Below are 26,063 nucleotides of genomic sequence, written 5' to 3' on the forward strand. Positions count from 1 at the left end.
AGATTGCTCTTGCAAAGCAAAGGCCAGCACACTGTCAGCTTCAGCTTTGAAAGTTCAAATTTACACTTACTGTCTTGGGGAAATATTGTGTGGCCTGATTCTGACACATTCCATGTAACTTTAGGTATCACTCTGGCTAACTCATCTAGTTCCTCCTGCAGGGAACGTCCTGCTCCACAGGTTTTCCTTAGCATGGTAACATCTCCTAAACATTGTAAACTGTCTGATTGTCTAGTCTATGGCTTCATGCTGTTTAATGAAGGTGGGCTTTAACCTTTCTCTAAATTATAGAGGATTTAGTTTCTGAATCCATTTGCAGTAGTCACAGTATTCTTATTTTCAATATACATTGGGCTTCAGTATCTCTTTCTGTGTATCAATACCAGAGAAAAAAAATGTTTCACAGTGTATATATTGATTCAGGACAGGTAAAGCTGAAACAGTTGCCTTTGCCATGCCATGCTTTCCTCAGACCTCGGCTTTGAGCCCCTTTTTCCTGCTCTTGGTGTACCAGGCTTTGCCAAGCTGCAGCTGTTTTCCCTGGAGCTGGCCCCAGTGCCTGGCCAGCTCTGGCTGCTTCTCTGACTGAACAGCTGCTCTTCCCATTGGTACACCAATGGACAAATAGAATTTGGTTTTTGTCTGTTGACTTCACTAGCCCTACTTTAAAAACTTCAAGTGTTTCTAGGTCATGCAGGCAGGAGCTTGCCTGACTACATGGTTGCATTGTTTCCTAGTGGATAGCATGTTTCCCTAAAAACTTTGCTTGGCTTGCATGGTAAGACTTATCAGGGGAGCACTTCCTGAATGAACCCATATGATGTGTTAGTGTTTCAAGGCAAAAAAAACCCCACAAACACAACAAGGTAAAGATCCTGATGTGTTCATCTCTTGAGTGTTGCTAGTAGAATAGATTTAGTCATTCTGTTATAAAAAGAGTGTAATCAAGCAGTACAAGGTACAGGAGTGAGCAACAATGATCGGATTTGGAAAGTGGCTTCTTGAGGAGAAAAATCGGGGTTAAACAACTCTTGTGGGTAACCCCATGCTGGGGAAACACTCAAAGCATAAGTGCATCAGAAACAAAGTGTGCCAGAGAAGGTTTAGAATTTATTCTGAAATGACATGATGTCTTTTCTAGACTCTTCTCAATCTTTCTTTAAAAGCACTTGGAATTTATTGCAAAAATCTTGTACATGGTTAGAGTTACAAACTTTATGAATTGGATGCTATTTTTGTCACAGAAGACATATTAATTAGTCTAATTAAACTTTTTTGAGGATTTTTAGCAGCTTTAATGCATATTTGGATAGACAATACCGTTGTTAAAAAGGTATTTAGCCAGAAATAGGTTTGTGATACACAATGACACTGGCCAAATTGTCCTCCTCATAATTCATTATTTTAGCAAAGAAATTCTGCTACTGATATAAGTATCAATATCAATTTCTGCAGCAAATTGAGCTAAATCTTGAAAAGGACCAATTAACTCCATAGACACTGTACAATATGTCAGTAAGGAAGAATCTTTGTGATGAGTCCCTTTCCAGTTAGTTTTTTAGACAAGTGAGCCTTGCTGAGGAATAGTTGTGATAAAACTAAAAACTTCTGTAGATGCTGTGTTACACTCTCATTTTCTTCACCAGACTTCTTAAAATGATTTATTTGATGCAACAGGTAACTGTGTATTTAGGAAAGTTTATATAGGAGTGTTACATTTTGCTCTACCAAGGTCTTTTAAAAGTACTCCTTCACTTGCGCAAAAACAGACAGCGATGGAATAGGTTGTACAGCCTGTGCAGTTGAAGGCTTTTCTGAAAATAAGCTTTGTTTTTTACTTGTCAAAGCTTCATTTTCAGCATGATTTTGCTTTGTTTTTCTTTTATTTTCTTTTTTTTTTTTTTTAACTGATCCTTCTTCCTAAGACTCTCGACTCAGATTCAAGGATTCCTTAAAAACTGTCAGTGAATTACAGATGAGTAGAGAAAGCAACTCCAAATTGCTCTAGGGACCGGTAGCTTGCAGGTGGACACTAATGGCAAATGGTCTGCTGGAGATGCTCTTGAAATGAATCTGACACATTAGCATGATAACACAAAGTATGAATCAACCACTTTCTGAGTATTTTTCTATGAGCTCTTTTGTTCTGTGTGTTTGTCTTCTTCTTGAGCCATGATAGTGACTATAGTTAAAGATATTATTCTTTAAAATACAAGTGAGAATTTCAGAGTATAGAACAGAGAGCTCTTCTGGCAATAAGAGACAGGTGAACTCTTGCAGCTTCATGCAGAGTGTTGGAAATTAAAGTAGCTTATCCTTATGCTGTCTACAGAATATAAAAAGGTGTTTGCACTTTCCATTAGAGTAGGACAAATACCTCCACCAGTTTAGCATTTTCCAGCATCACTTGAAATCCTAAAGTGTCCTCTTTGTAATAATTTCAAACATCTGGCTAGAATAAAAAATCCCATAACATCTTTACTCTGCCTAGTTATATTCTGAAAGTCTAGTGAACTGAAGCAAAGTCAAGATTGGAAGCCAGTAATTAGTGGTGCGGCCCAGAGTTCCAGTCCTGTTCAGTATCTTCAATAATGACCTGGATGGCGGTGGAGCTGTTTGTATCTGTAGAAACATGCTGCTTTGTGGAGTCTATTTGAGTATATGAATTGCTAGTTCTTAATGAGTTCCTAAGAGCAAAGGTGAGTGTAGGACTTGGGATAAATATCAGGAATTTTCCTCATCAGCTCTGGTTCCCAGTTGTGGGGGTTTTTGGTCAGGATTTGTCTAAGTTTAGAGCAAGTGTTTGAGGAAGTGGCCTCATAGTACTCCTGGGAACCATCCTGCTGTTGAGCCAGGCTTGCAAAAGGTGACTCCAAGTTACCCTGGTCCCTGCCAATCCACTGGACTGCTGAGCTTGTACAGTATTTCTTAAAAACACAGAAGCAAAACTGCCTTATATTCATGTGCTAAAATACAAAACTGAATGAAAAGCTAAAGCCTTCCCTGAAGAGTGTTTTAAAACTTCTGCTAAGGATACAGGAGACACATTGGTGCTTATAAGTGGCTGCTCAAATCCTTTAAGGGGATGATAATGCTAAGAAAAACTCAGAGAAACACCCTTACAAAGAAAGGAATTTCAGGAAGGAATTTCAGGAAGGAAGGAATTTCAGGAAGGAAGGAAGGAAGGAATTTCAGGAAGGAAGGAATTTCAGGAAGGAAGGAAGGAAGGAATTTCAGGAAGGAAGGAAGGAGTTTCAGGAAGGAAGGAATTTCAGGAATTTCAGGAATTTCAGGAAGGAAGGAAGTGTCGGAAGGAAGTGTCGGAAGGAAGGAAGGAAGTGTCGGAAGTGTCGGAAGTGTCGGAAGTGTCGGAAGGAAGGAAGGAAGGAAGGAAGGAAGGAAGGAAGGAAGGACATATTTCAGTGCTTATTCAGATAGTCACTAATTTCAGCATGTGTTTGATGTCTGCCTGCACTTCCTGCAACTGCTACCAGACACACCAACTAAGAATTGCTTGAGGCAGTGATTTTGAAGATGGAAATCCTTTTTCAAATATTCTCAGTTTTTTTCTTTTTCTAGCCATGGGACGTTTCCATCCTCTTTTCACAGTAGCACATAAGGCATGAAGTTTGTTACTGCTGAAGCAATTTCCAAGTCTTTTATCAAGGCACAAGCACTTCAATACAAGCTGTGAGTTGCTGATCAGGGACATGAAGGTCACCTCACTCAAGGGTTGATTGATCCAGACAAGGAAAGATGCTGTGCAGGCACCAGGCACAGCCTTGCTGGGTCTGATAGAAGTGCAGAAATGCTGTCAGGACCCTCTGGGTTGTTGCATATTCACAGTTCAGTAGGACCCATGGGAAGAGGTCTACTCTGTCATACCTGCCCTGCTGGGGGAATGTGGTAGAGTTGATAAATTTCTAATGGAGACATTAAGTGAGGTGCTCTGTTTATATCTATTGTGGATCAACTGAGATTATGTATTTACTGGAGATTATAAATCAACTTTTTATTGGTTCCCTGAGACAGACACAACAGTATTTATTCATCCTTTTTCTGTACAGAACTCATTAAGTAATACATGGGAAAACAGCTGTGTGTCTTCATGTTTGCAAATGAGTTTCAGTCCATTAAAGTTGTGCTGTGAGGCTTCAATTCCCAAAGCTGTAACAACATATGGCTGATGGGCCATTTGTAATATTGAAATGTTGCAGTTTTGCATTTGGGAAGGAGAACATCTTACAAGAGAGGAGTTGTCTGAAAGTGGAAATGTGGTTATGGAAATAAGAGCACTATGGAGATAAATATATAATTTACACTCCACAATGAACAAAATACTTAATTACAGAAGATCTAATGTTGGGATGAGAGTTGATCGTCAGTGAGGACTGCTGCTCATAGACAGTGAAACAGTGCTCACCTGACTCTTGAGAAGATTTCTATGTAGCTGTTCCCTGCTTAATTAGGTCAGTTGGAAAAGCAGTAGACAAGATTTCCTGGAAAGATATCCTTCAAAAGATGTGAAGGAAAGAAAGACATCAAAACACCAGGGAGGCTGACAGCAGTTGTTTATAATTTTCTCCTTATCCACTGAAACATAGTTAACCTATGTAACTAAATTTAGAGCATTGTTTATACTGATATTTAAAATATGACATTCTGCTACTTGATCAGACTTAAAAAGGTGAGTTTTTTCACCTATTGTAGCTGACCTAATAACAAATAGTGTCTGTCTATAAAACACATCTTACCTTGTGTAAGTTGGACTCTGCTTCAAATGTTTAGGAGCAAATGAATATTTCGGATTTTCCTGTTTCCTAAGTGTTTGAGTATTTGATAATACTTACAAATCTGTTATTAAGCAATAAATCTTAATTGTTTTCACCTGTGACTTCCTTCCAAGTGTGTTTCACACACTGGGGAAATAACCACCACTTAAAACATTTTTGAAGGTTCTTAACCTTCAAAATTAACATTTCAGTTTTAGTTTCTATTATACATTGTAAAACTATCTATTATTGCAAATTCATGTCCTAATATGTAAATTTATCCTCTACAAATTGGGTATTAATGCCATGGTAGATTGGTCAAACACTGTAGGATAGTATGCAGTTATCATATTGAGTAGGAGGGTGTGTTTTCTACTCCTGAGTGCCTTTGCTTTTGAAACTACTGGCAAAAGAAAAAAAATGGGAGGTATATTATTGATTAGTATTTTGAGGGATTTTTTTAAACTTGAAGTAAATGTCAAGTTAAAATTAATTTCGTTTTGATTTTTTAAAATCCAAACCAAATTTTTTTGTCAGTAAAAAAATGTTAAGATGAAATATTCAATAATTTCCATTGTTTTTAAAACAGCAAATGTGCTTTGGGTGCTTTTATGTTTGTTTTTCTCTTAACCTTAATATACCTTAGTCTAACTTTCATAACTTCACTTTGGCAAAATATAATCAAATAAAAAAAACATTTGCATCCAACGCAATTTCTAGATGCCCTGGAGTGCTTCTCTTCATCTCCCACTACAGTCCCAAAAGGAAGCAGGTCTCTGGATTTCTATGTGCTGCATCTGCCAGTCCCACAGGGACGTCTGAGGTACCCAAGGGCATCAGAATTATTGTATCTTCTCATGTTTAAAAAGCTAAGTCTTATCCTACTCAATTATTTTAATTTACTATTTTTATATTTTGTTATTTATGGATGCTAACCTGAGTCTAAATGCATCACTGAAAGGAAGCTCTGTCAGAAATTTTGTCTCTAGCTCCATCATACCTCTAATATTTCTTCCTAAATAAGCTCAAATATATATGCTGGCTGCTGATAATAATCCCATGTGAAAGCTTCCCATTTCCCATTGCTTTTTCTCTGAAATTTTTGCTTTTCTTGGATATGAATAAATGGGGACAAATTATGCCATATAAGTGTGCAGTGAAAAGTTAGCTGTTACTCCAATAAAAAGCTGGACAAAAAACCATCTGGGGAACTTGTGACAGATACTTTAATTCTCCCTCTCAATACTTCCACGATCTAACATGCCATTCAGTGAAGAGAAAATCATGGTACTCAGACACCAAACACTTTCAAAGCTGTTTTAAGTTCTTATCCAAAGGCCATTTACTCAGTAACAAAAATCTCCTGCTGATTTCTGTGAATTTTATATCAGACTTGTACAGCCTTGAGTCTGTGATTTTCTGTACAGATTATTACCTGGGAAGATACTGATACCTGAGCAATCTTCTTGTCAGAGTTATAGCTGTAGTAGAGACCTGTAAAAATAAACATCTGGGTACAGAACAGCGGTGAAATACACATATTGTCTGAGTTGCCTCTGTTTTAAACAGGAAGGTAAGCAATTTGTACCTCTGTTATTGAAATTCTTTTTGGCAAATTGGGTTACAGAAAGGGTCATGCAAAGAGAAAATTGTGTCCAGCAGGGCTATAACTGTGAGATTAGCATCCCCTGCAGCCAGAGGAGATTGCAGAGCAGTGTTTGGAGTGGTGCAAGGAAGGTAAGAGGAAGGCAATTGTTTTGCACCTTATACTTGAGCAGCTGCTCTGAAGCCTGAGATGCAAAACTTCTCTTTTCTCAGCTGCCACATTATCATCACCACTGTGCCATAGCCTTGACTAAAGGAAGAAAAGTTAGTTCTAAAGCTAAGAAATTAGTTCCATCTCAGTGTTTTTTCAGTCCTTGGCCCCAGGCCAGCGTGGTTGTCCTTTACTTTTAGGAGTGTTTTATGTGGTGTGGTAGCAGATTAACAGAGAAATGCTGAACTTGTGCAGTATTCTGGGCTTTGCATGCCTAAGTAAATTTTCCCAGTCTGTTCTGAGCAAGGATACAATTTTTTTTTTTTTTTTTTGTGGGCCAAATGGGATATTTCTGATATCCAATTTTTGTGCCAAGTCTGTACAAGAAAGGACAAAATTGAATTGCTTGAATATGAGCAGACAGTAACATCATGATGCCCCATGGTACCTTAGGTGTCCCTGTGAGACTGGCAGGTGTGACACAGAATATCACAGAGACCTGCATCCTCCTGTAGCTGCAGCAGGAGGCTGAGGCAAGATGCTCCAGGGCGTCTAAAAATTAGACTAGATGTAATTATTTCTGTCTGTATGTGTGATTATATTTGGCAAAATTAAAATTTTAAAAGTGTTCCTGCTCTTTATAGAAAATGCAAAAGAAGAGACTACCAAATCACTATTTCCTGGATATTTTCAGTATCTTGCATTGCATGCCAGAGGCTTTTGTCTCTTTGTTCCCCACATACAAAATGGGTAAAATATGTCATTTTACAGAAGAACATTATATAAAAAGGTCATTTCTGTTTATAAGTTGTTCAGCACTGTAGTAAATTCATCACAACCCCATCCCCAAGGAATTAATTCCAGGATAAATACTTAAATGGTGATTATTTAATAGTGACTGGTAAATAGACTTGCTCACTGAGATCACAGATCATCCTGTGCACTGGGTGCTAAAAAGGGGAAAAGAGTATTTATTTTGATACCATCTCCTGCTCATTTCAAGCATTAGAGGTAGCCAAGCCCTTGACAGTGCTGTGAGGCAGCATGGTGGCTGCACAGGGATGCAGAGCAGGGCTGGGGAGTGCCCTGTGCTACCCCACGTCCAGCCTGAGCCTAGGAGAAGCTGTCTGGGGTGTGAGCATTTTCCTTGGCTCTAGAATGGACAGGAGACAGGATGGGGGAAGCCTACCTGGGAGCAGCTGGGGTCAGGATGCTCAGTGGGACATGGGGATCTCCACAGCACAGAAACCCAAACTCTGGGCAGAGAGCAAATGAGAACCCTGACTGTGCAATAGTGGCTGAGTTGAGAATGGGAGATTCTCCAGATTATATGTCCAGATATGTCCAGATTATGCTTTTAAAATAAATAGATAAAAATAATTAAATCTATTTATTAAACTAAAAGAGGAGAGGTTTAGCACAGGTGCTAGGAAGAAATCCTTCACTATGAGAGTGGTGAGACACTGGACCAGGCTGCCCAGAGAAACTGTGGATGCTCCAGCCCTGGAAGTGTTCAAGGCCAGGCTGGATGGGTTTCTGAGGAATCTGGGACAGTAGAAGGTGTCCCTGCCCATGCAGAGTACTGGAACAAGGTGATCTTAGAGGTCCCTTCCAACCCATTCTGTTTCTCTGTTTCTGTGAAATTATTCAGAGGGAAACAAAGAGAGTGAAGCCTGTCACAGTTGCATATTTCTTTTACTCCTGTTATTCATCTCATACTGGGATATTTAATTGGCCCATGGGTGCCCATGTCCAGGGCACTACAACACTTCTTCCCAACCTCTGTTGCATGGCCTTGTTAACAATTCTGTTCTCCCTTTAAAATATATTTATGTGTATATTGTTTACCTGGTCTGTGTTGAGAGTGTCTTCACATTTCATCAAAATCTTCGTAATTACTGAGAATACTAAATGTCACTGGTGCTTAAATAGATTATTCAATTTGATAGGGATAGTTCAGCTGTCAGCAGCGCCTGTTGACATTTCTCCATGCCACTTTCTTTTCCACCTTTTGATGGTTACAATAAGTTCCATCTTCTGCATTTTAGCTGATGATTTTCTGACATGGCAACATTTTCTTTACTGTATTTCAGTGCACCATAATCTTGTTTCATTTGCAGCTGATAAATCCATGCCATACTTTATCTCCCTCCCTTCCACCCAATCTTCTGTCTCTGCAGCTTTGCATTTTATTCCATCAACCTTTGAATGAGTCTGTGGTTGTCAAACTTGCTCTACTGTTTAACTGTCTTTTGTAAATACATCAAAGCCAGGTTTTTCATGCTCCAGCCTAAGCAAATATCCATAATGTGACAGTTTAAAATGAAAATTTCACCATCTTGACATGTTATTTGTACCAATTCTGAGCGGGTGATGAAATCAGGTCCCCTATAATTAAAACATTTCATGCTCTTTTAAATTTTTCCTGAAATAAAATGGGATGTGGTTGTTTTCATTTCTCCCAGCAGTGCCTGTGTGCTTCTTCTTACTGCTGACAATTGAGGTAAAGTGCTTTAAGTGTCTTCTCAGTCACCTACACTGTCTTTTGCCTTTAGCTTATTACTGCTTCTGAGCACTGTCCCTCTATATGTCCTATTCTATTCCTTCTTAAAGGGGTTATGAAACCCTCCTTTTGCCTGCTTCTCTTAGTTCTCTTTAGAGGTTCTAGTTCAACCTGATTTCCAGCAATTTTGATGATCCTTTAAGCTTATATTACTCCTACTATTTCTTTTCTGTACTGGGAGAAAGGAGTTAAGATTGTATAATGTAAATGAGGAGAAAAGCAAGTAGAGCACACGCTCCAAAATGTTGAATAGGCATGAAATATTTTGAAATGGATGGAGAAGTTTCCACTGGCTTCAGTGACTTTCTGATCAATTCATGCCAAAATGGCAAGTGGGAGCATATTTATGAGCATTTCTGAGTATTTATGAGTTTACCTTAAGGTTTTAGAAGTTAGCATGATAAGAATTAAAACAGAAATTTTAACAGAGGAAATAAAGGAAACTCAGTGTGTTATATGGCAAAAATAAAGGGCTTTTCATTATAGTAGCACAGTTTTCTAGTTTTTTATTTTTTGTGGAGGGTAAGTTCAGAGTCTTGTTCATAAGTTTTTCAAAATAATGCTTTCAAGAAGAGTTATTTGAGATAAATGTGACCAACATAGAAAGTCTCCTATACACTATAGGAGACTTTAAAAGGAGTGTAAGTTTATTCCATGGAAATCTCCATAGGTAGGAGGGAAGAATGCTGATAATAACAGTATAGAAAAAATACTTTTTTTCCTTTAAGAAGTGTCCGTGACATGGTGGGAAAAAACCTTCAGAAAATATGATGGGCTGATCAAGAGTAACATTTTTATCTGGAGGTACAGTGAAAAATTATAACACCCTATAATTTTTTTATATGGTACATAGCAAAGAGGTTTATATTGCAGGAAATTATTCCAGGCAGATATGGAATGAAGGTGACAAGTTTTACTGCCTGTTTTCCCAAGTTATCCTTTACAAAGCAGTACCCACTTGGTTATATAATTATTGACTGGTTTTAAAGACAGAACCTTAGTTTTCTAATTTTTAAAATAAGATCCATGCTTGTTTGTCCATAAACAATATTCACCACTTTTGGTTCATCTACATTACAGAAAGTTTTCCACTCATGTGGAAAAAAAAAAGAGAAAAAAGGAATTAAGAAATAGGGTCTTGAAGCCTTCATGGTAATGGAGGCTCTTAGGATGACCAATTACCTCAAGCTTTAAATTGTTGGAAAAAACACTTTCTCAAGTTGTTTTCCCATCCCAGGAGAATTTTTTAAAAACACTCCTCTCACCTGAAAGGACAGGTGAAAAGTTTGATTAGGAGATACCCCACCGATTATTTCTGGGATTTATTCAGTTGGTTATCTTGGGCCCTGTTTCAGGTTTGAGACATGGATTACATCCCATACCATGCAGAACATACTTTAGGCTTTGCTGAAATGAAAGAATGTAAAATAAAAACTGACAATGGAAAGTGCTTTCGGGACTTGGCCCTTGAGTAAGGTGATTTGAGAGGGAAGTGCTCAAACCACTTACTGAGCTTAGGAGGAACACGTCACTCTGGTGGTGGACACAACACTTTGAATGATGAAAAATTGCAGTGTTTCCTATCAAAGCTATTTTTCTTCCAAGTGTCACTTTGGGAGAGTATTACTGACTCCTGTTTGCATCCATTTGCAGGAATCTCGGTGGCCTTTCTTATTTGGAGCCATCATTGTTCCATCATTGATACAAGTTGTGATTCTGCCTTTTCTTCCCGAAAGCCCTCGGTACCTCCTACTCGAAAAGCATAACAGGAGCAAGGCAGAAAAAGGTAAGATATGTTCCTTTTTGCAACAAAGGGTGTTTATTGTAGGAATTCAGGCTGGAGACACCTGATTCTGGTACCACACTAGAAGCAGAGTATTCTCATAGGAGAGAATCTCTTGACAATAATTTTTCTCACTTTTTCATTTGTCTCTGTATGCGTAAATATAGCTGTAGCTTTGAAGTTTTTATACATTAAATTCTCCAGCAAGGGAACTTATATAACATTGTACACACAGTGATACAGAACTAACCAAATCATCCTGCTGTTGTGTGCCAGCCGCTCTGTGCAGGGTTCATTTGAAAGTAAAAGGTGGTTTCAGTCATCGTGGCTCTCCCTTATCTACAGTCTTTGCACTTTGTCTAATAAAAACACAGATTCTGTTGCTGCTTTTTTCCCCCCAGTAGTTGCTGTGTTCTGTAATTCAATAACCTTGGTTGATCTAATAAAAACCTCATACATCTGTTTAACTGAAAAATTCCAGTGCTTCCATATTGCTTCAGCTTTGCAGACACAGAATATTTTGTCCTTACCTTAGGTTCCAGATATAAAACTATAATTTGCTTGCGTGATCACAGTTGCTGCATTCCCCACCCCAGTAAATTTACTAGGGTCCCAATACAGGTGAGAGAATGTTAAAAAGTTTGGTTTAGCTTATTATAACAACATATTAAAAACAGGAGTCTATAAAAAAGGAGTTTGATTATAATACCAAAATACCAAACATAAGTGCTTTACAAATTATTCTTAAAAACTTTGTTTGAATATGACCCTTAACATTTTTAGTCATGAACTAGTTGCTTGCAAAAACTTATAAAGTGTGTATCAACACCTGAAATACAAATTTAATAACCTTTTAGCATGAAATTAATGCAACTCCATCTAGTTTCTTTTATTTTGAAACTAACAATTGGCCTTTTTTATTCTGAAGAGCCCTCTGAACAAGCAATAGCATACTGATGAAGAGACTCCCATGCTGTCTCAATTTGGTGTTGAATGAAGAATTCTATAAAGGTTGGAGCCTCAGACATACAGTTCAATGCTTAAAAAAAAAAAAGAGCACAAAAGAAACAAGGTTTTGGAAAGTGTTCTTAAGGAGTCAGCAGAGTTTTGAGGAGGCAGAGAGCAGCTTTTCCAAGGGAAGGGCTGCCCTGTCAGTGGTGCTCAGAGCAGGACCTGGCTCAGGTTGGCTGTTAGGTGGAAACTTCTGCAGCACCATGGCTGGGCAGGGAAGAAATTTGGCTTTTGGGTGCCAAGTTTAAACTGGCTCGTTTCTGCCTGATAAAACTGTAGATATATTTCCGGAGCTATGGCTGGCAAAGGCTCTGCATCTGCAATGCAATTGCATAATGTTACACTTGCTATGAGGAACCATTGAAAATCCTGCTACAGTACCTGGAGACCTCAGCACTGACAGTGAAACTGGACCTCTCATAGGCAGAGTTGAAAAATTAGAAAGCATGGCAGTAAAATAACACCACCTGCCTTGAAATTCACACCATTTACTGTTGCTTGGTAATGTGCCAACTGCACTCTGGGATGTTTTCAGCATACGTGTTCTGAAAATAATTTGAAATCTAATCCAGAGGCATTGGAGGTAGGTTTTGGAGTAGAAAGCATAAGGAGAGCAGTTGCCTGTGGAAATGAGCTTTAGCCACTGGTTTACTGATGAAAAGAAGATGGCTTTCATGAGCCACCCTAAGGACTGTAAATTTAGATACTCAGAGAAAAAAGAGACAGCTGATATAAAAAGCTTTTCAAAGTAACTGCATATGAATATACGCTTTTGGATTTTATTAATTCTATAAGAAAAGACTCAATTCTGAGATATGTTGTAATACACAGTGTAACTCATTTTTGACTGTGGTCTACAGTGGAATTCAAAAAATAGGAGAGTGAATCAACACTTGAGACAAATCATCTGGATATTCGCATTATCAGCAGAAATGGGGGAGGAAAAGTCTAAGTATTAAGAAGACTGGAGGAGTTGTGATTTATTAAAATGCCCTTCTGCTTGTAAGTCATATAATGACAAAGCAGAATTCTTCATTTTAATGATGACTACAGTAATGCTTTTAAATTATTTGCCTCTTAGCTTAAATCTGCATATTAATATTGGAAAATTGCAACTCTTTCTACTGACTAAATCCCTTTTCTTTCCCTTAATGGATCAAGGCTATTCATGCAAATATATATTTCACTGTGGATTATACCTTGTCAGAGAAATATAAAACTATTATTTGCAAAAGGTCTGCTGTATTTAAAGCAGATGACTATGTTAGTCTTTATGAAATACGCCAAAGTATGCATGTATGCCAAAGCTCCTAAAATGGAGCCGACAACATTAATCTTCCTAATTGTTATAGAGCAATAAAATCCAGTGAGATAATTTAGGTCATTGAGTTTCCACAAAGTTTTGCCCTTGCTTTCATCCCCTCCTTTCCATCTCTGTCTCAGGAGACAACCAGTCTTTAGCTACCAAAATACAAATGGTGTCAAACCCTTTTGTGGCAGATGTCTTTAAGGGGCAAATAAGAGATGAGAGAAGGGGAAGGACCAAAACGTGATGTCTGAACAATGAAAAAACGAAGGGATGAGGGTGGAGGGTTAGAGAGGCATCATGTGCAAGCCTAAGTCACAGCACCGTGAGAGAAGCTATTCTTTGGGGCACAGGGGCAGCGATTCCTCAGATGAGTGAGGTCTCCTGAGCCCCATTAGCAGGGCTTTAGCCAGTGCCCTGCTTTCCCTTTTCCAGCCGTGCGCGTGGTGCGCGGCTGAGCCGACACACCCTGTCTGACTTGCTGCTCTCTGCCGCCAAAAGCAGCACTGACAGATGAGCTTGGCTCATCTTCCTGCATGTCACCAACCTATATCCTACTCCCTGAGACCCAAAGGATCTGAACTATCTCTCATATTCCTGTCTCTCACTGCTGAGCGTGGGAGAACTGATCCATGTGTTTTGGGGAGAGAACAGTCCATTGGAACAGCAGCATAATCTGTAAACCTGCTTTGCTCAAGAAGAAAAATCTGGTAATGAAGCAAGGGCAGAACCACCCCAGCTCCTCTCCCAGGTCCCATAACTAATATCCTCCTCATTTGATAAGAATAGAAGGTAAGAAATTGCCTAGCATTTAACTGACGTGATCCTTCTCAATCAAGGCCAGACAGCAGAAGAAAAATGGATATTCAAGTGGTTGAAGAGAAGGACTTCGGAAGGAGATTGTGGAAATGAAAAGTGACAGGGATAGAAACAGGAAGAAAAAGAAAAACCTGCTGCTATAATTGCATCAGTTTAACATCCAAGTTCTAGGACAGTTAAGACAGGGATTTCACACTGGCTGTCTATTAGTTGCATGCCAAGTGCTCCCCTGATCTGTGAGTATCACAACGATGTAAAAGAAATAACATCAGTAGTAGTGATAAAATGGAACATTTGTTACAACTAAAAACATGGGTTATTAATACTTGCAGTTGGAGAGTTGAGGTGTCTTTTTTGAAGTGCACTCTTACAGGGAGGAATCTTGCATTTTCTATGCAGCCACAGTAGCAGGTCACGTAAATCAATAATTCAGCTGGTATCCCAGCTTGCCAGAGAAAAGAATATTGTTATGTCTTAAGGGTCAAACAACTTGGATAAAATGTCACTGCAACATCTGTTGGTGACATACAAAATCTGTTCATCCAGTATGTTCAGTCATACATTAAAAGTCCCATGGTTATGAAAAAAGCATTACAATAGGTATAATGAGAAGCATGGATTTAAATTTTTAGAAAGATGGATTGGGGTTGATATCTTTTCATGTGACAAAAGAGCAAGGCCACTCCTGATTTAAAAAAGCAGGCAGCCAATTTTTTATGAAGGCCTTCAGGGGGCCCACATGGACTGGAGAGGTGTTAAACCCAAACTTTAACAGAGGAACAAGTGGCTGCAAATCAGGTGATTAAATCGGTTGTTATGACTGACAACAAGCACACATATTATTTATTTTTGTTTCTCTGTGGGTTTTGTATGTCTGTAAGGATTAGAAACTATTCTTACTGGAAAGGAAGAGACAGCCATGACTAGTACACTTGCTGGCTTTTGATGATGGCTTCATCTCAGACTTTTACCTGCCAAAAGCTGGAGTGATTGTGGTGTGTCTGATTTGTCTTTAAGCTTTTCTTAAGCCTCCTGTCTTTTAGAAAGGATATTATGTCATTGGACCTTTAATATAACTCTGTTTACCAATTCTTGTGTTATTTTAGGGTGGCATGTATATGTTTTGTTTTACCAGTACATTTTGGCTAGTTTCAGGTGAACCTGAACAGGCCTATTGATGTGTGTAAAACCACAAATACAAGCAGGCAAAAATGTAATCCTTAACTGGATAATAATTCAAAAAAGATCTGTGTATTCTTTACTTAGAAGAAGAGGGAGGTGACATATGCGAAAAGCCTGAAGTCATTTGTCTGTAGTTATATTTTCTGAGATTTTTTTCTCTTAAATTTTGCTATGCTGCATGCTAGTAGATAATCTATATTTTTCTAGATTTAAATAGCATTATTATACTTATATCTCTTCTAGGAAGATTATACTTATATCTCTTCTAGGAAGATATACCCGAGTTATTCTTCTGGATATTCAGTACTCTAATAACATTAGTTTATATGAAATAACTGTTAGTTCATGTTGTGAATTATTTCTGTGGTAACATGGAGTTATTACAGGGAAATTTCTACTATCTATCTTCAACAGTGGCCAAATAAGATGCTGTTTAAGCAGAACTTAGACAAAGATATGTGAGACAGGGTGACACTGGATTTAATATAATTGATCATCAGGGAAGCAAATGTGTCCATGGGAAACAGATGACAATAATACTCCAGCAGCTTATTTTAGGTTTTTTCCATTTCTTTTCAAAGAGTAAGCCCAAACAAACTTTGACTACTTCTCTCTTTTTCTGCCTCCCTTTGCCTGGTGCTGGCTTTATACTGTAAACCACTCAATAGCATTTTGATCTTTTAAAATTTCATCTCAAAATTCATGTGCTAATTTTGTTGATAATAACTGCTTTCTTTGCCAAGTCCTGGAAGTACTATAGTGGAAAAAGAATTAGTAATTCCCTATGTTGCTGAGATGTTGAGTGCCCCTCTTCAGTTAATTTAAAGGCCTGATTTGTTTTAGAGATGGTACCAACTGACTTTTTTTCCAGATATTTGAACCTTTTTCAGGTGCTTCACCTTCACTTAGGTGAGATGAATAAAGACTGGTGGAGTAAATGGAAGGGCTTCCTGACTTCTTTGCCTTTGATTGGAACCATCCAGTTCTTTTCCTATTTTATGAAGGCAGTATTCCAGCTTTTGGAGGCTGAGCTTCTAAAACGTTCTGATCCAAAGGAATTAAATAGGAATCTGGAAATTTTTAAAAGTTTCTAGAGCTGCAACTCCTTCGATGTTTTAAGTGTTACATGAAAATAAAGCTTCCCTACAGAGAGAGGCAGCCAGTCACGGAGGGAAATGAGTCATTGCAGCGAGGAGAGGAACGACTTCTGTGCTTCTCAGTGCCAGCAATGCACTGGTGGTTTAGACTGTAAAACTAATAAATTGAACATCACACATTTTCTTTTGAGACTTTTGAGTTTCCCTATCTCTCTGCTAATGCAGAATTTCTTTCCACATTATTTATATATAAAATTGTGATTCTTATGGTACTGAAAAGCTGGTAATGGAAGAAAATTAAAGACATTGAGTAGCAGGAAAATGTTTTTCCAAGAAGGTTGGGTGATGCCTATTCAAAACTGTGCATGGGTAGCATAGTAATTTCTTAGTATTTCTTGACTTGTTGGTAATTTTAATATCCATCACCATTGCCTAGTGGCATTTACATCTTTTTACTTAATGCCATGAAGAAAAGAAAGGGAATCAGGTGTCTATGTTTTTCCCGCCTTGTACTTGACAATTTTGGTAATTGCAGTTTTTTAGTTCTTCGTCCCTCTAGAAATACAGCAAACTCCTTTGTGCAAAAAAGACAGATTGCTAACTTTTTACTTGATTGCACCTATGTTTTTGACTTGTGTGACCTAAAGTAATGCTGAGGATTTTAAGAACAGGAAAAATAAAGGAAGCTGTGCACTGACCTAATTTACACCAGATGCTTAAAAATCTGAGAGAATCCTTTCATGGAAGACCATGGTGATATATGTCTGGTTGTTCTCATCTTTACTTGAATTTTTCTCAATCGACATTCTAATAGTACTGAGGAAAGTGTAATTTCAGCACGAGACATGGACTTAAACATACTGTAGGCACACATTGTTCTAATTTTACATTTCTTATCACTGTCTTTAAATAGATCACACTCGTTACAATGAGCGTTATTTATTAAAAAATGGGCAATAACCAAGGACAAACCTGAGCAGCCTAATTTTAGTTCTGAGGTCTGAATTTGTTCATTCATTTCTGATTGTACTGCCTGTCTGAAAAGATAAGTGAAATTACTTTTACTGGGAGATTTAAAAATTCTGACCTCTCCTCTCACAAGAGAGAAACTGGTTATCAGAATATATGAATGTTATGAATTGATTCAACACCCAGAGGTCGTTCATGACTTAAAAAAATCATCATCTCTGTTAAGCAGAATCAGCTGGGGCCCATTAAAATGCATTAGAAGTGCTGAGTGCCTCAGAAAAGCTTGGCCCAGAGCTCAAGTTAGCTCCCTCCACTGCCAGACCAAGAGAAGGCAGAATGTGCAGCCTTGTGCATTCAGCAAAGTATCAGAGAGGGATGCTCTGGGAGCTCACCAGTTCATTTGTGTGTCTTATCCATCACAGCAATGAAGTGCCACAAATTGTCCTTTTCACCTGGGTAACGATAAATTTTTTTAACTTCAAAATCTAAATAAATTCTGGATGTATTAACCATGACTGGTCTATCTCTAGTTTTCTTGACCATCTAAGCGATTTTTATGATCCAAAGGTGTGTTAAACATACCGAAATATGTGGTCACTTGTTTATAGGCAGTGTTATGCAAAGCTGTGGATAAGAAAAAATGGTTTTGCTCTTAGGTGAACTAAATGAACTGATTCATTTAATAAAAATGACAATTTCAGGTGACCTGCTGTGTAAAGGATTGTTTTGAATGTTAGCATCCTACTGGGTCGCAAAGCCTTGTTGCAGGGGTGTTTGTAATGTCATTGTTTCTCTGCAGTGACTCTGAGATGATGAGCATTTTAAACATCTCTTAAAATGCCAGCCCCTGGGGTGTGTTCATTAGATTGAGACAAAAGTATCTATGACTGCATAGACAGCATCTGTCAAACAAGGTTGGTGGAGACACATCACATCCAGTTGGAGGTATCTCTGTCTTGAAGGAGGTGGGAGGTGTAAAGCCTGTATTATTAGTGGAGGGATATTTCAGGAAGCTATCAGTGTGCAGTACAAAATGGTGTGGTGTGTTTCTGGGGAGATGAGGTTGGTTGGTTCCTTACATTGGCCATGTAAATTTGTTCCCATGACTCCGGCATTGATAAATATTAAGTCTTGAACTGCTCTGGGTAATTATTTCTAGTATTAATTACCTTGACAAAGTGATTTCTTGTCTATATGCTAGTAAAAACAAGAGGAAGTATGAAGAGTAGTAGCTATTCCTTTCCAATGTCTGCCTTTTCTTGGTTTACCAGACTTATATTATTTTTACATCTTACTATTTCCTTTACATCTTGCTACTTCTCTATCCAATCTATCTCCAACAATGAACAGCTATACTGTTAGGCTGCAAAAGTCAGGTCAAATAGTGTTCAGAGGCACTCTGGTAATATTTTCAAGTCACACAGGGTTTTCACTCTTCACTGGACCTTAGGCTGTATTACATATGAAATAACATAAGAGAGATCTCATAGGGAGACAATTTATAGCTGGGTTTCAGTTTTTGAGCCCAAAAGCAGGGATGAACCAGATCACATCTGGAGCAGAATGATATTGTTGGCAGAAGAATAATTGAGTTGTAGCCCATGTATGCCTCCTGTTTGTGCCAAACATTTCCATTTTAAAGAAGCAAGACAGTTATAAATGCACACCGTCCCAAGTGTCTGGCCTAAAGTACATGTCCTGTCTTTGCAGCCTTTCAGAGATTCCTTGGGAAAGGTGATGTGTCTCAGGAGATAGAGGAAGTCTTGGCAGAGTCTCGGGCCCAGAGGAACACCAAGCTGGTGTCGGTGCTTCAGCTGCTGCGAACGCGCGCGGTGCGATGGCAGATCCTGACCGTGGTCGTCACCATGGGCTGCTACCAGCTCTGTGGGCTGAATGCTGTAAGTGTCCTGCCTCGGGCCATGGCACCTCCTGGGGAGCCCCTTTCCCTTATAACGAGCTTTGGATTACACTATTTACCAACCTCTGTGAATTCCCTTTAGCAGTGACTCTGTGACAGCAGTGTGTGGGAAGATCCAGAGATCTGTATTGCTTGGGGGCTTGTAAAACAAAAAATGTTTGAGGAAAGCCATGTTGTGTTAACTTTGAAGGAATACATGGAAAGGTAGAAAAGATCAGCAAAGGAAGAGGATGCAGCTTTCACTTCTGATGCTCAGATTCTCTGTTTCTGAACATGCCCCATGCTTATTCAGAGTTTTTGCAGTAGACATTTCAGCTTGGATTCATTCAGTTCAGTACTTACAGAAGTCATCAAAACTTCCTATAAGGGATTTTAAAAGGTTGCACTGCATATTTGATTTTTTTTGTTGCTTCAATATTCCTGTCTTGGAAAGTGAAGCAAAAGAGGGAAAAGACATCAAACAGTGAATCCTATTGGCCATTAATATGTCTGAGGCTAATAGATATCAGAAGTCTCCTTCAGCACCTATCTGAGCCTGTATGAGAAGGTCATAGGACAGTTTAGGTCAGAAGATCCCTCCACTGGTCCAAGCCCTTAGTTAGAGCAAGAATGACTTCAGGGTTGTCTCAGGCCACTGAGGGCCTTGTGCAGTTGTGTTTGAAACATATTCAAGGGTCAAGAGTCATAACCCTCCTGGGCAACCTCTGCCAGGTGTTTACACCACTTACACTGTGGAAAGTGTGTTCGTTTCATCCAGCGAGAACTATCCTTGCTGCAGCTTGTGGCATCTGGCTGAGATGCTTTGTGCTGCACAAAAAAAATTTTCTCATGAAGAACCTCAAAGGGAAGGTTTTTTTGTCATAGTTCAAAGGCATTACTTGCTTATATATATAAGCAATATTCTTGCTCATGCAAGGAACTCTCACTGTGCTCTGCATCACACTCCAGCTAGATTTTCCCCCCAAGGCCAATAAATCTATGTGCTTTTGTACCTGTGAATATTAGCTCAGGCTTATCTCAGGTATCTCTATAGCTTTAAGACTCCAAATATAAGTAATTTGTCTAAGACTATTTAAAAGATTAATGCAATTGGAACTCTGGTATCTGAAAGCTTTTTGCAAAATACTAGGAGGGAATTGAAAGAGTTTTTTCATCCTGTGGGGTAAACTACAATAATGTTTGCATAGGTGGAGTTTTCTTCTAATGGTAGGATTTCAGTGCTAATGGCAGGTTATTTTATTCCTCATTATGGATAGATTTTTGAGGAAAAAAGCCCCAGAATTATCTTGTCATCCAGTCTTTTTAGATTTATCAACACATAATGGAGAAAAAATGACACTTACAGTAGTAAACAGACTGTTCAATGGAGCACATTGCCTATAAGAAAAGATCACAGCTAAATTTTCAGGGGAAATGAAGGAGTTTTGTGACTTTGAGGATACTTACTAGTTGATGGAAATTGTCCAGTACTCTGTGGCAGAACAAAATCACACTCTCATGGCTTCAGTGAGGGTGTGGGTAGATAGTCAGGCATCTCCAGTCCAAAATGGATGCCAGAGTTACTTAAGAGCGTCATTGGATGGCCACTTTCTGAAAATATGTCTCAGAAAAACTTTCTTTGTCAGGGAACCTGTGTGTTGAGTTGGCTATTTCAAGCCTTCCTTATTATTATTACTCTGTTTCTCCTCTCATGCAATGTCACCAAACATGAAAAAAAATTATTCACACAAAAATTTTGTTCTGAAATGGATTATTTAAACAGTTGTTAGTAACAGTTAATAGTAAAACCAAGAAAATTGAGAAGTCAAGAGAAATAGCTGGACCACTTGGCTTTCCTGGCTGATGCTGCTCGAGTCATCCAAAGCTCGAAGATGAGAGGACAGGTCCAGGTGTGACAGATACTGGTGAACCCGGGTCTTGGTTTGCCTGAGTGCCTCTGAACCAACCTGCTGGGTGTGAGCCAGCACCAGCCAGGTTTTGCTGGCAGGGAAGGCTCCTTATAACTCATTTGCTTTGTCTGTAGTGCCCTGTTAGTCAGTCTGGTCTTTTCCACAACTACCATCTGGACAGGACATATGGGAAAGTTGGGATTCCTTCGGGCGACAATCTCAGGTCATTCTCCAGGGAAATTGCCAGCTGGCAGATTTGTGTAATCACCCTGTTGGCACCTGAGAACACTTGCTTCTTTTTAAGGATTTTACTTAAGATCAAAATTTGTTTTACTTAAAACTGTACATTTGTTTATTTCAACATTGAACAGAAATCATGGTGAAGCTCCAATCATGTTAATGTTTTCAATTAGAACAAAATACCAGACTGCCTGACCTAAATTTACATAAATTATTTCCTATTCTTCTCTTCTACTCTGTTAACATTTACCTGATACATATGAACCATAATAAACTTATTTATCCTCCACCATTTTATCTCAGTTCTAAATAAGTTACAAAACTAGGGTGAAGTTTCACTGGTGAATGTTATACTTTTTCATATTGAGGTATAATACACTGTATGACGTACTGCTCTAAGGCACTCTTTCCCAAAGTGGGAAGTTGATGTGAATGAGACCCTGATGCTTACCAGACTTGGTATTTTAGAATGTTGCCACTATATATTCTCTGCCTGAATATGGTTTTAATGACTAAAGATGACTGACTTCCTCTAAGTCATACAACCTGTATTTCTATCCTTTAGTGACAGCTACTTCAAGCCTCTGATTAAAACAGCATATTACTTTTCCCCAAGCAACTCTAATCTTAAAAGTATATTTTCTTTCTGTGGATAATAGAGAGAGATTGGGCGGATGGCTTGACTGCAGCTATCCACACTCCAGTAAGGTTAAAGCAGAAATCACACGTCTCTCCTTCTGTCCAAAAAATGAGCAGCCTCTTGTTGCCTCACAACATCTCTTTCCTGTTCTCTCCTCTGTTGTTGCATCCTATTGAAGTATTCCATAAAGCTACACAAAACTGCTTTGTAAGCCGCATGAAACCTGTTTGTATCCTGTTGCTCAAGCTTAAAGTGAGTTTCTTTGATTTACTTCTAAAGTGAATTAAGCTAAATTGAGTTGAAGCTGTTTGTAATTCTGCCTGGGCCTGCAAGTGGAACTACAGAAGCATTGTGCCTAATCCACCTGGAATTTGCACTTTCCCTTCGCCTGTTGTCCTGTTCAGCCCTTGGTGCCTTGGGAGTGCTCAGAGTTTTAACAAGTCTCACCTCAAGCAGGTTGAATGGTTGGACTGAATACCAATATATTGTATTTCAACCTTTAATGATTAATAATTCATTTTATTCTCTCTGATGCAGATCTGGTACTACACAAACAACATCTTTAGTGAGTCTGGGATCAATCATGAAACAATCCCTTATGTTACACTAAGTACTGGTGGTGCTGAGACTCTGGCTGCTGTTTTTTCTGTAAGTATGGTTATGAAAATCCATTAGCATGCTTGATATTTTAATATTATTAGATTTTATTTTCTTATACAGCCAAAAATATAAAAAGAATAGTATGTTGATTAAGTGTAATGGTTGATAATGCAATTCAAAATATTATTTCTAATTTTAATCCTAAACCAAATTGTTTTCTTGGAATATTTTTTTAAGATGTTCTTTAATTTTAGATCCACAAAAGGAACAGAAAAAGTTGGTATGTCTTGCAGCGCTCTGTATGTGTGAAGAGAAATAAGTCAGAAACAGCAAGGGCCAAAGTATATTTAGTGATGACTCATAAATTAGTTCACCTGGTAGAACAACCTTACCTGGCAGAGGTTTATTCACATCTCAGTCTTCTCATGAGCCTGCTGGGCAGCTGTGGAGCTGTTTGGAGAGGGCTCAAGCACAGCACAGCTGCAGATGTTCAGTGTGGCCGGCAGGAACAGCCACCCAGGGAGGTGGAACAGTGAAGCCACCCTGCTGGAGCAAGAGAGTCCCACGTGGTGTCAGTTGTGCTGCTCACTCAGCACAAACAGGCATCCTTTCCTAACCCACGGGCTCCAGAGCGGGTCCTTTGCTCTGCTCTGAATGTACAGGGAGATGTCCATAGACAAACTCAACTATGTACAGGAAAGGACTAGGGAAAATGATACACTAAATGAGCAAACTAAAACTTCAAGTTTTAGTAGGTGATTACATCATTAATTGCTAAAGGAAATACATTTATGTTTGTACTGCAATAGATAAGAAGCAATGGGAGAAATCTTTGGAACGGAAAGCTGCAAACAAGCCAGCAGACCTTTCTTTGTTAGAATTTTTTCTTCATATATTCTATACCAACTCCATCTGAACAATACTGAATACAGCAGCAAGCATTTTTAAATGTCAGAATAATGGTTTTGGAAAAAGGGTCCTTTTCAGTGGCAGAGTAACTGCCTGTGACCTACAAAATGTTAAACTAAATCCAGCTATCAGGTATGTTTTCTTATAGTCTAGAACATAAGGACTCTACGGGGTCACATTTAACCTTTGGATGTTTGTGAATTTCCACAAATCTGTTTTCCGCTGTTTTTTTTTTTTTATATTAAAGAGACTTTTATTTTATGATTCATTTCAATAGGTAGAAATAGAGAAATATGAAAGTGCCTACCTCTTACAATTTCTTTGTGATACTGCACACATGGTTCTTTGTTTAAGATATATGGAAAAATAATAATGATAATTCTACCACTGATTTAGGTGAAGAATACACCTCTTTTATGTGAAAACAGATGATAATTACATGGAGACGATTCCATGATATTAAAGCCATTCTATAAATAGGGTCTGTTATTTTTCAATTCCTTCTGTGCTGTCAGCTTGTGGGGTTTCTTCAGAGCACACTCCTCACACATAATGAGGTGGATGGGTGTTCCTTGGCTCCTGGTATGTGTTTTAACTTTCTGTACTCAAGAGTAGATTTTCTTAATATTTTTTTTGTTAGTGCTACCTGCTGTGCCTCTGGAAATGCTGATGTACCAATACACCTGTTCCCTTCCAATTTCTCAGTTCAGGACACACTGCCTTTTAGCCTTAATTTTATTTCCTTAATCTTCATAAATGTTTCATTTCTGTTGTTTAAAGGAACAGCAACATGAATTTAATTTTTCAGCTGAAGATTTTGCAGCTTCTTTATTTGAGTAAGTTCCCATCAAGATTTCATGCCTAGTGGTGAGGACAGGATTCCTCCCACTCCCAACCTCTCCCAATGTCTCCTTTTGATATTTTTTTTAAAAATCTCTTTCACAGCCTTAAATGTTAAGTCAGGTGTATGCCTTTTATATTACTCAGAGATTATACAGAAGAAAGCAAGAAGAAAACTCCATTTTCCTGGTATTTTTTAATATGTTGTGTTTGCTAGCAGAAACCAGATTTTACTCCCAATAAACTTCACAATTTCAGTAAGGGTAAACAGTTATAGAGGTATAGTTTCTGTCCTCTTAAATGAAATAGCAGTTGGAAATGTCCACTAGAAATCATGCACCATCTGTGATCATTATATATAAATTAGGTAGTCATGAGATTGAGCCTCAGTAAGAATATTTTGGTGTTGATGACCTCCATTAAAGGGACCCTTATGAATGCCAAAGGAAAATAGTGAAATAGAGATGTATTTCATGGAGAAACAAAGAAATATTTAGGAGATGAAATACTGAAACTGTGAAAATTTCTGAAAGTCTCCCTTTAATTCATCTCTTGGGAGCAGCAGCAGCACAACAATAATAATGTTGATGTGGTCCATGAGGAAAGACAATTAATATTCCATCCTTTTCATAGCTCTGTATTGCCTCAGATCCCTTGATATGCCCACTTGTGGCATGATTTGCCTACAGCTCCATCCCCCCTCCTTTCCAGCAAAAGCCATATAAACAAGACATTGAAAGATGAAACATTCATCATAATTTTCCTTTCATTCACATAACTTGGCTGCAACTTCCACTTGCACCAATTTTTCCTAATTTACTTAATGAAATATGTATACCATTGCATCCTGATGCCCTGGCTTCTCTCAAGGGAGACAATATAAATTTTCTGTATATTTTTTGGTTAATGATAGAGAATTCTACCCATTGTACTTAACCCAGATTTGATTTAGAGGAATTGCTAGACAATTGCTTTTTAGTGGGGTGCTCATAATTTGTTTCTGAAGGTTTTTATCCTCTGGAACGAAATACTGAGTAGATTTACTATTCATAGACATGTTACATCAGTAAGTTATCTAACCTGATGCAATTCTTTGAAGCAGGGTGGAATATACCCTAAATAATTCTCTGTGTTTAGTAGAAGTCTGTTCTATAACTTCTAAAATACCACAAACTTAGTTGTTCTTCTGTAAGATTGATTACTGTTGCTGTTTTCTAAGTTTTAGTAATTCGGTTTAATTTTAGTTGTTGTCTTACTCTCAGTGGGCAAAGAAAACAATTTTCCAGTGCCTTTCTTTAGCACAGCAGCAGGGTGAATGGGAGACAGAAGGAAATGTCTGAAAAGATTCCTTCCCTCCTCCACGAAGCCCAGCCTAGAATAAAAGAGAATATTATTCAAATTAAGCATCCCACATCCAATTTTGCCATCTGTGGCACCAAATTTGGTTTTCTTACAGTGTTCACAGAAGGAGTCTAGACGTGACTATATTGAGAAGACTGTGCCCCAAGTATTTCCCATAGGATGATGCATGAAGGTGTTACTAAAAGCCTGTGACAGAGACAAGCTGTGTGAAGCCTGGAATGAGTTAAAATACATTGCAGTACTAGACCACAAGAGAATGTAGGAAATCCTTTGCAGTATCACACAGAAGTCAGGGAAGCCAGCCTTCTTTAGCAAGATGATTCTAATCTGCTTTAGGATGTCATGAGAAAGGGCTCTTAGACTCATTCTTTGTTTCTTTTATTGCTAATAGATCTCAGTATAGAAGG

General features: G+C 38.4%; 1 protein-coding gene across 1 annotated transcript in view; it reads left to right on the plus strand.

The window, feature by feature from the left end:
- The window catches only part of SLC2A9 (solute carrier family 2 member 9), a 79,299-nt gene that overhangs the window by 17,925 nt on the left and 35,311 nt on the right, over nucleotides 1-26,063 (plus strand). The window contains exons 6-8 of the mRNA XM_059471062.1: nucleotides 10,745-10,877; nucleotides 18,969-19,156; nucleotides 22,483-22,593. Of these exons, the coding sequence (XP_059327045.1) occupies nucleotides 10,745-10,877; nucleotides 18,969-19,156; nucleotides 22,483-22,593 (432 nt within the window). The remainder of the gene's footprint in view (nucleotides 1-10,744; nucleotides 10,878-18,968; nucleotides 19,157-22,482; nucleotides 22,594-26,063) is intronic.

The sequence above is a fragment of the Ammospiza nelsoni genome, chromosome 4 (assembly GCF_027579445.1).
Source record: "Ammospiza nelsoni isolate bAmmNel1 chromosome 4, bAmmNel1.pri, whole genome shotgun sequence".
NCBI lineage: Eukaryota > Metazoa > Chordata > Aves > Passeriformes > Passerellidae > Ammospiza > Ammospiza nelsoni.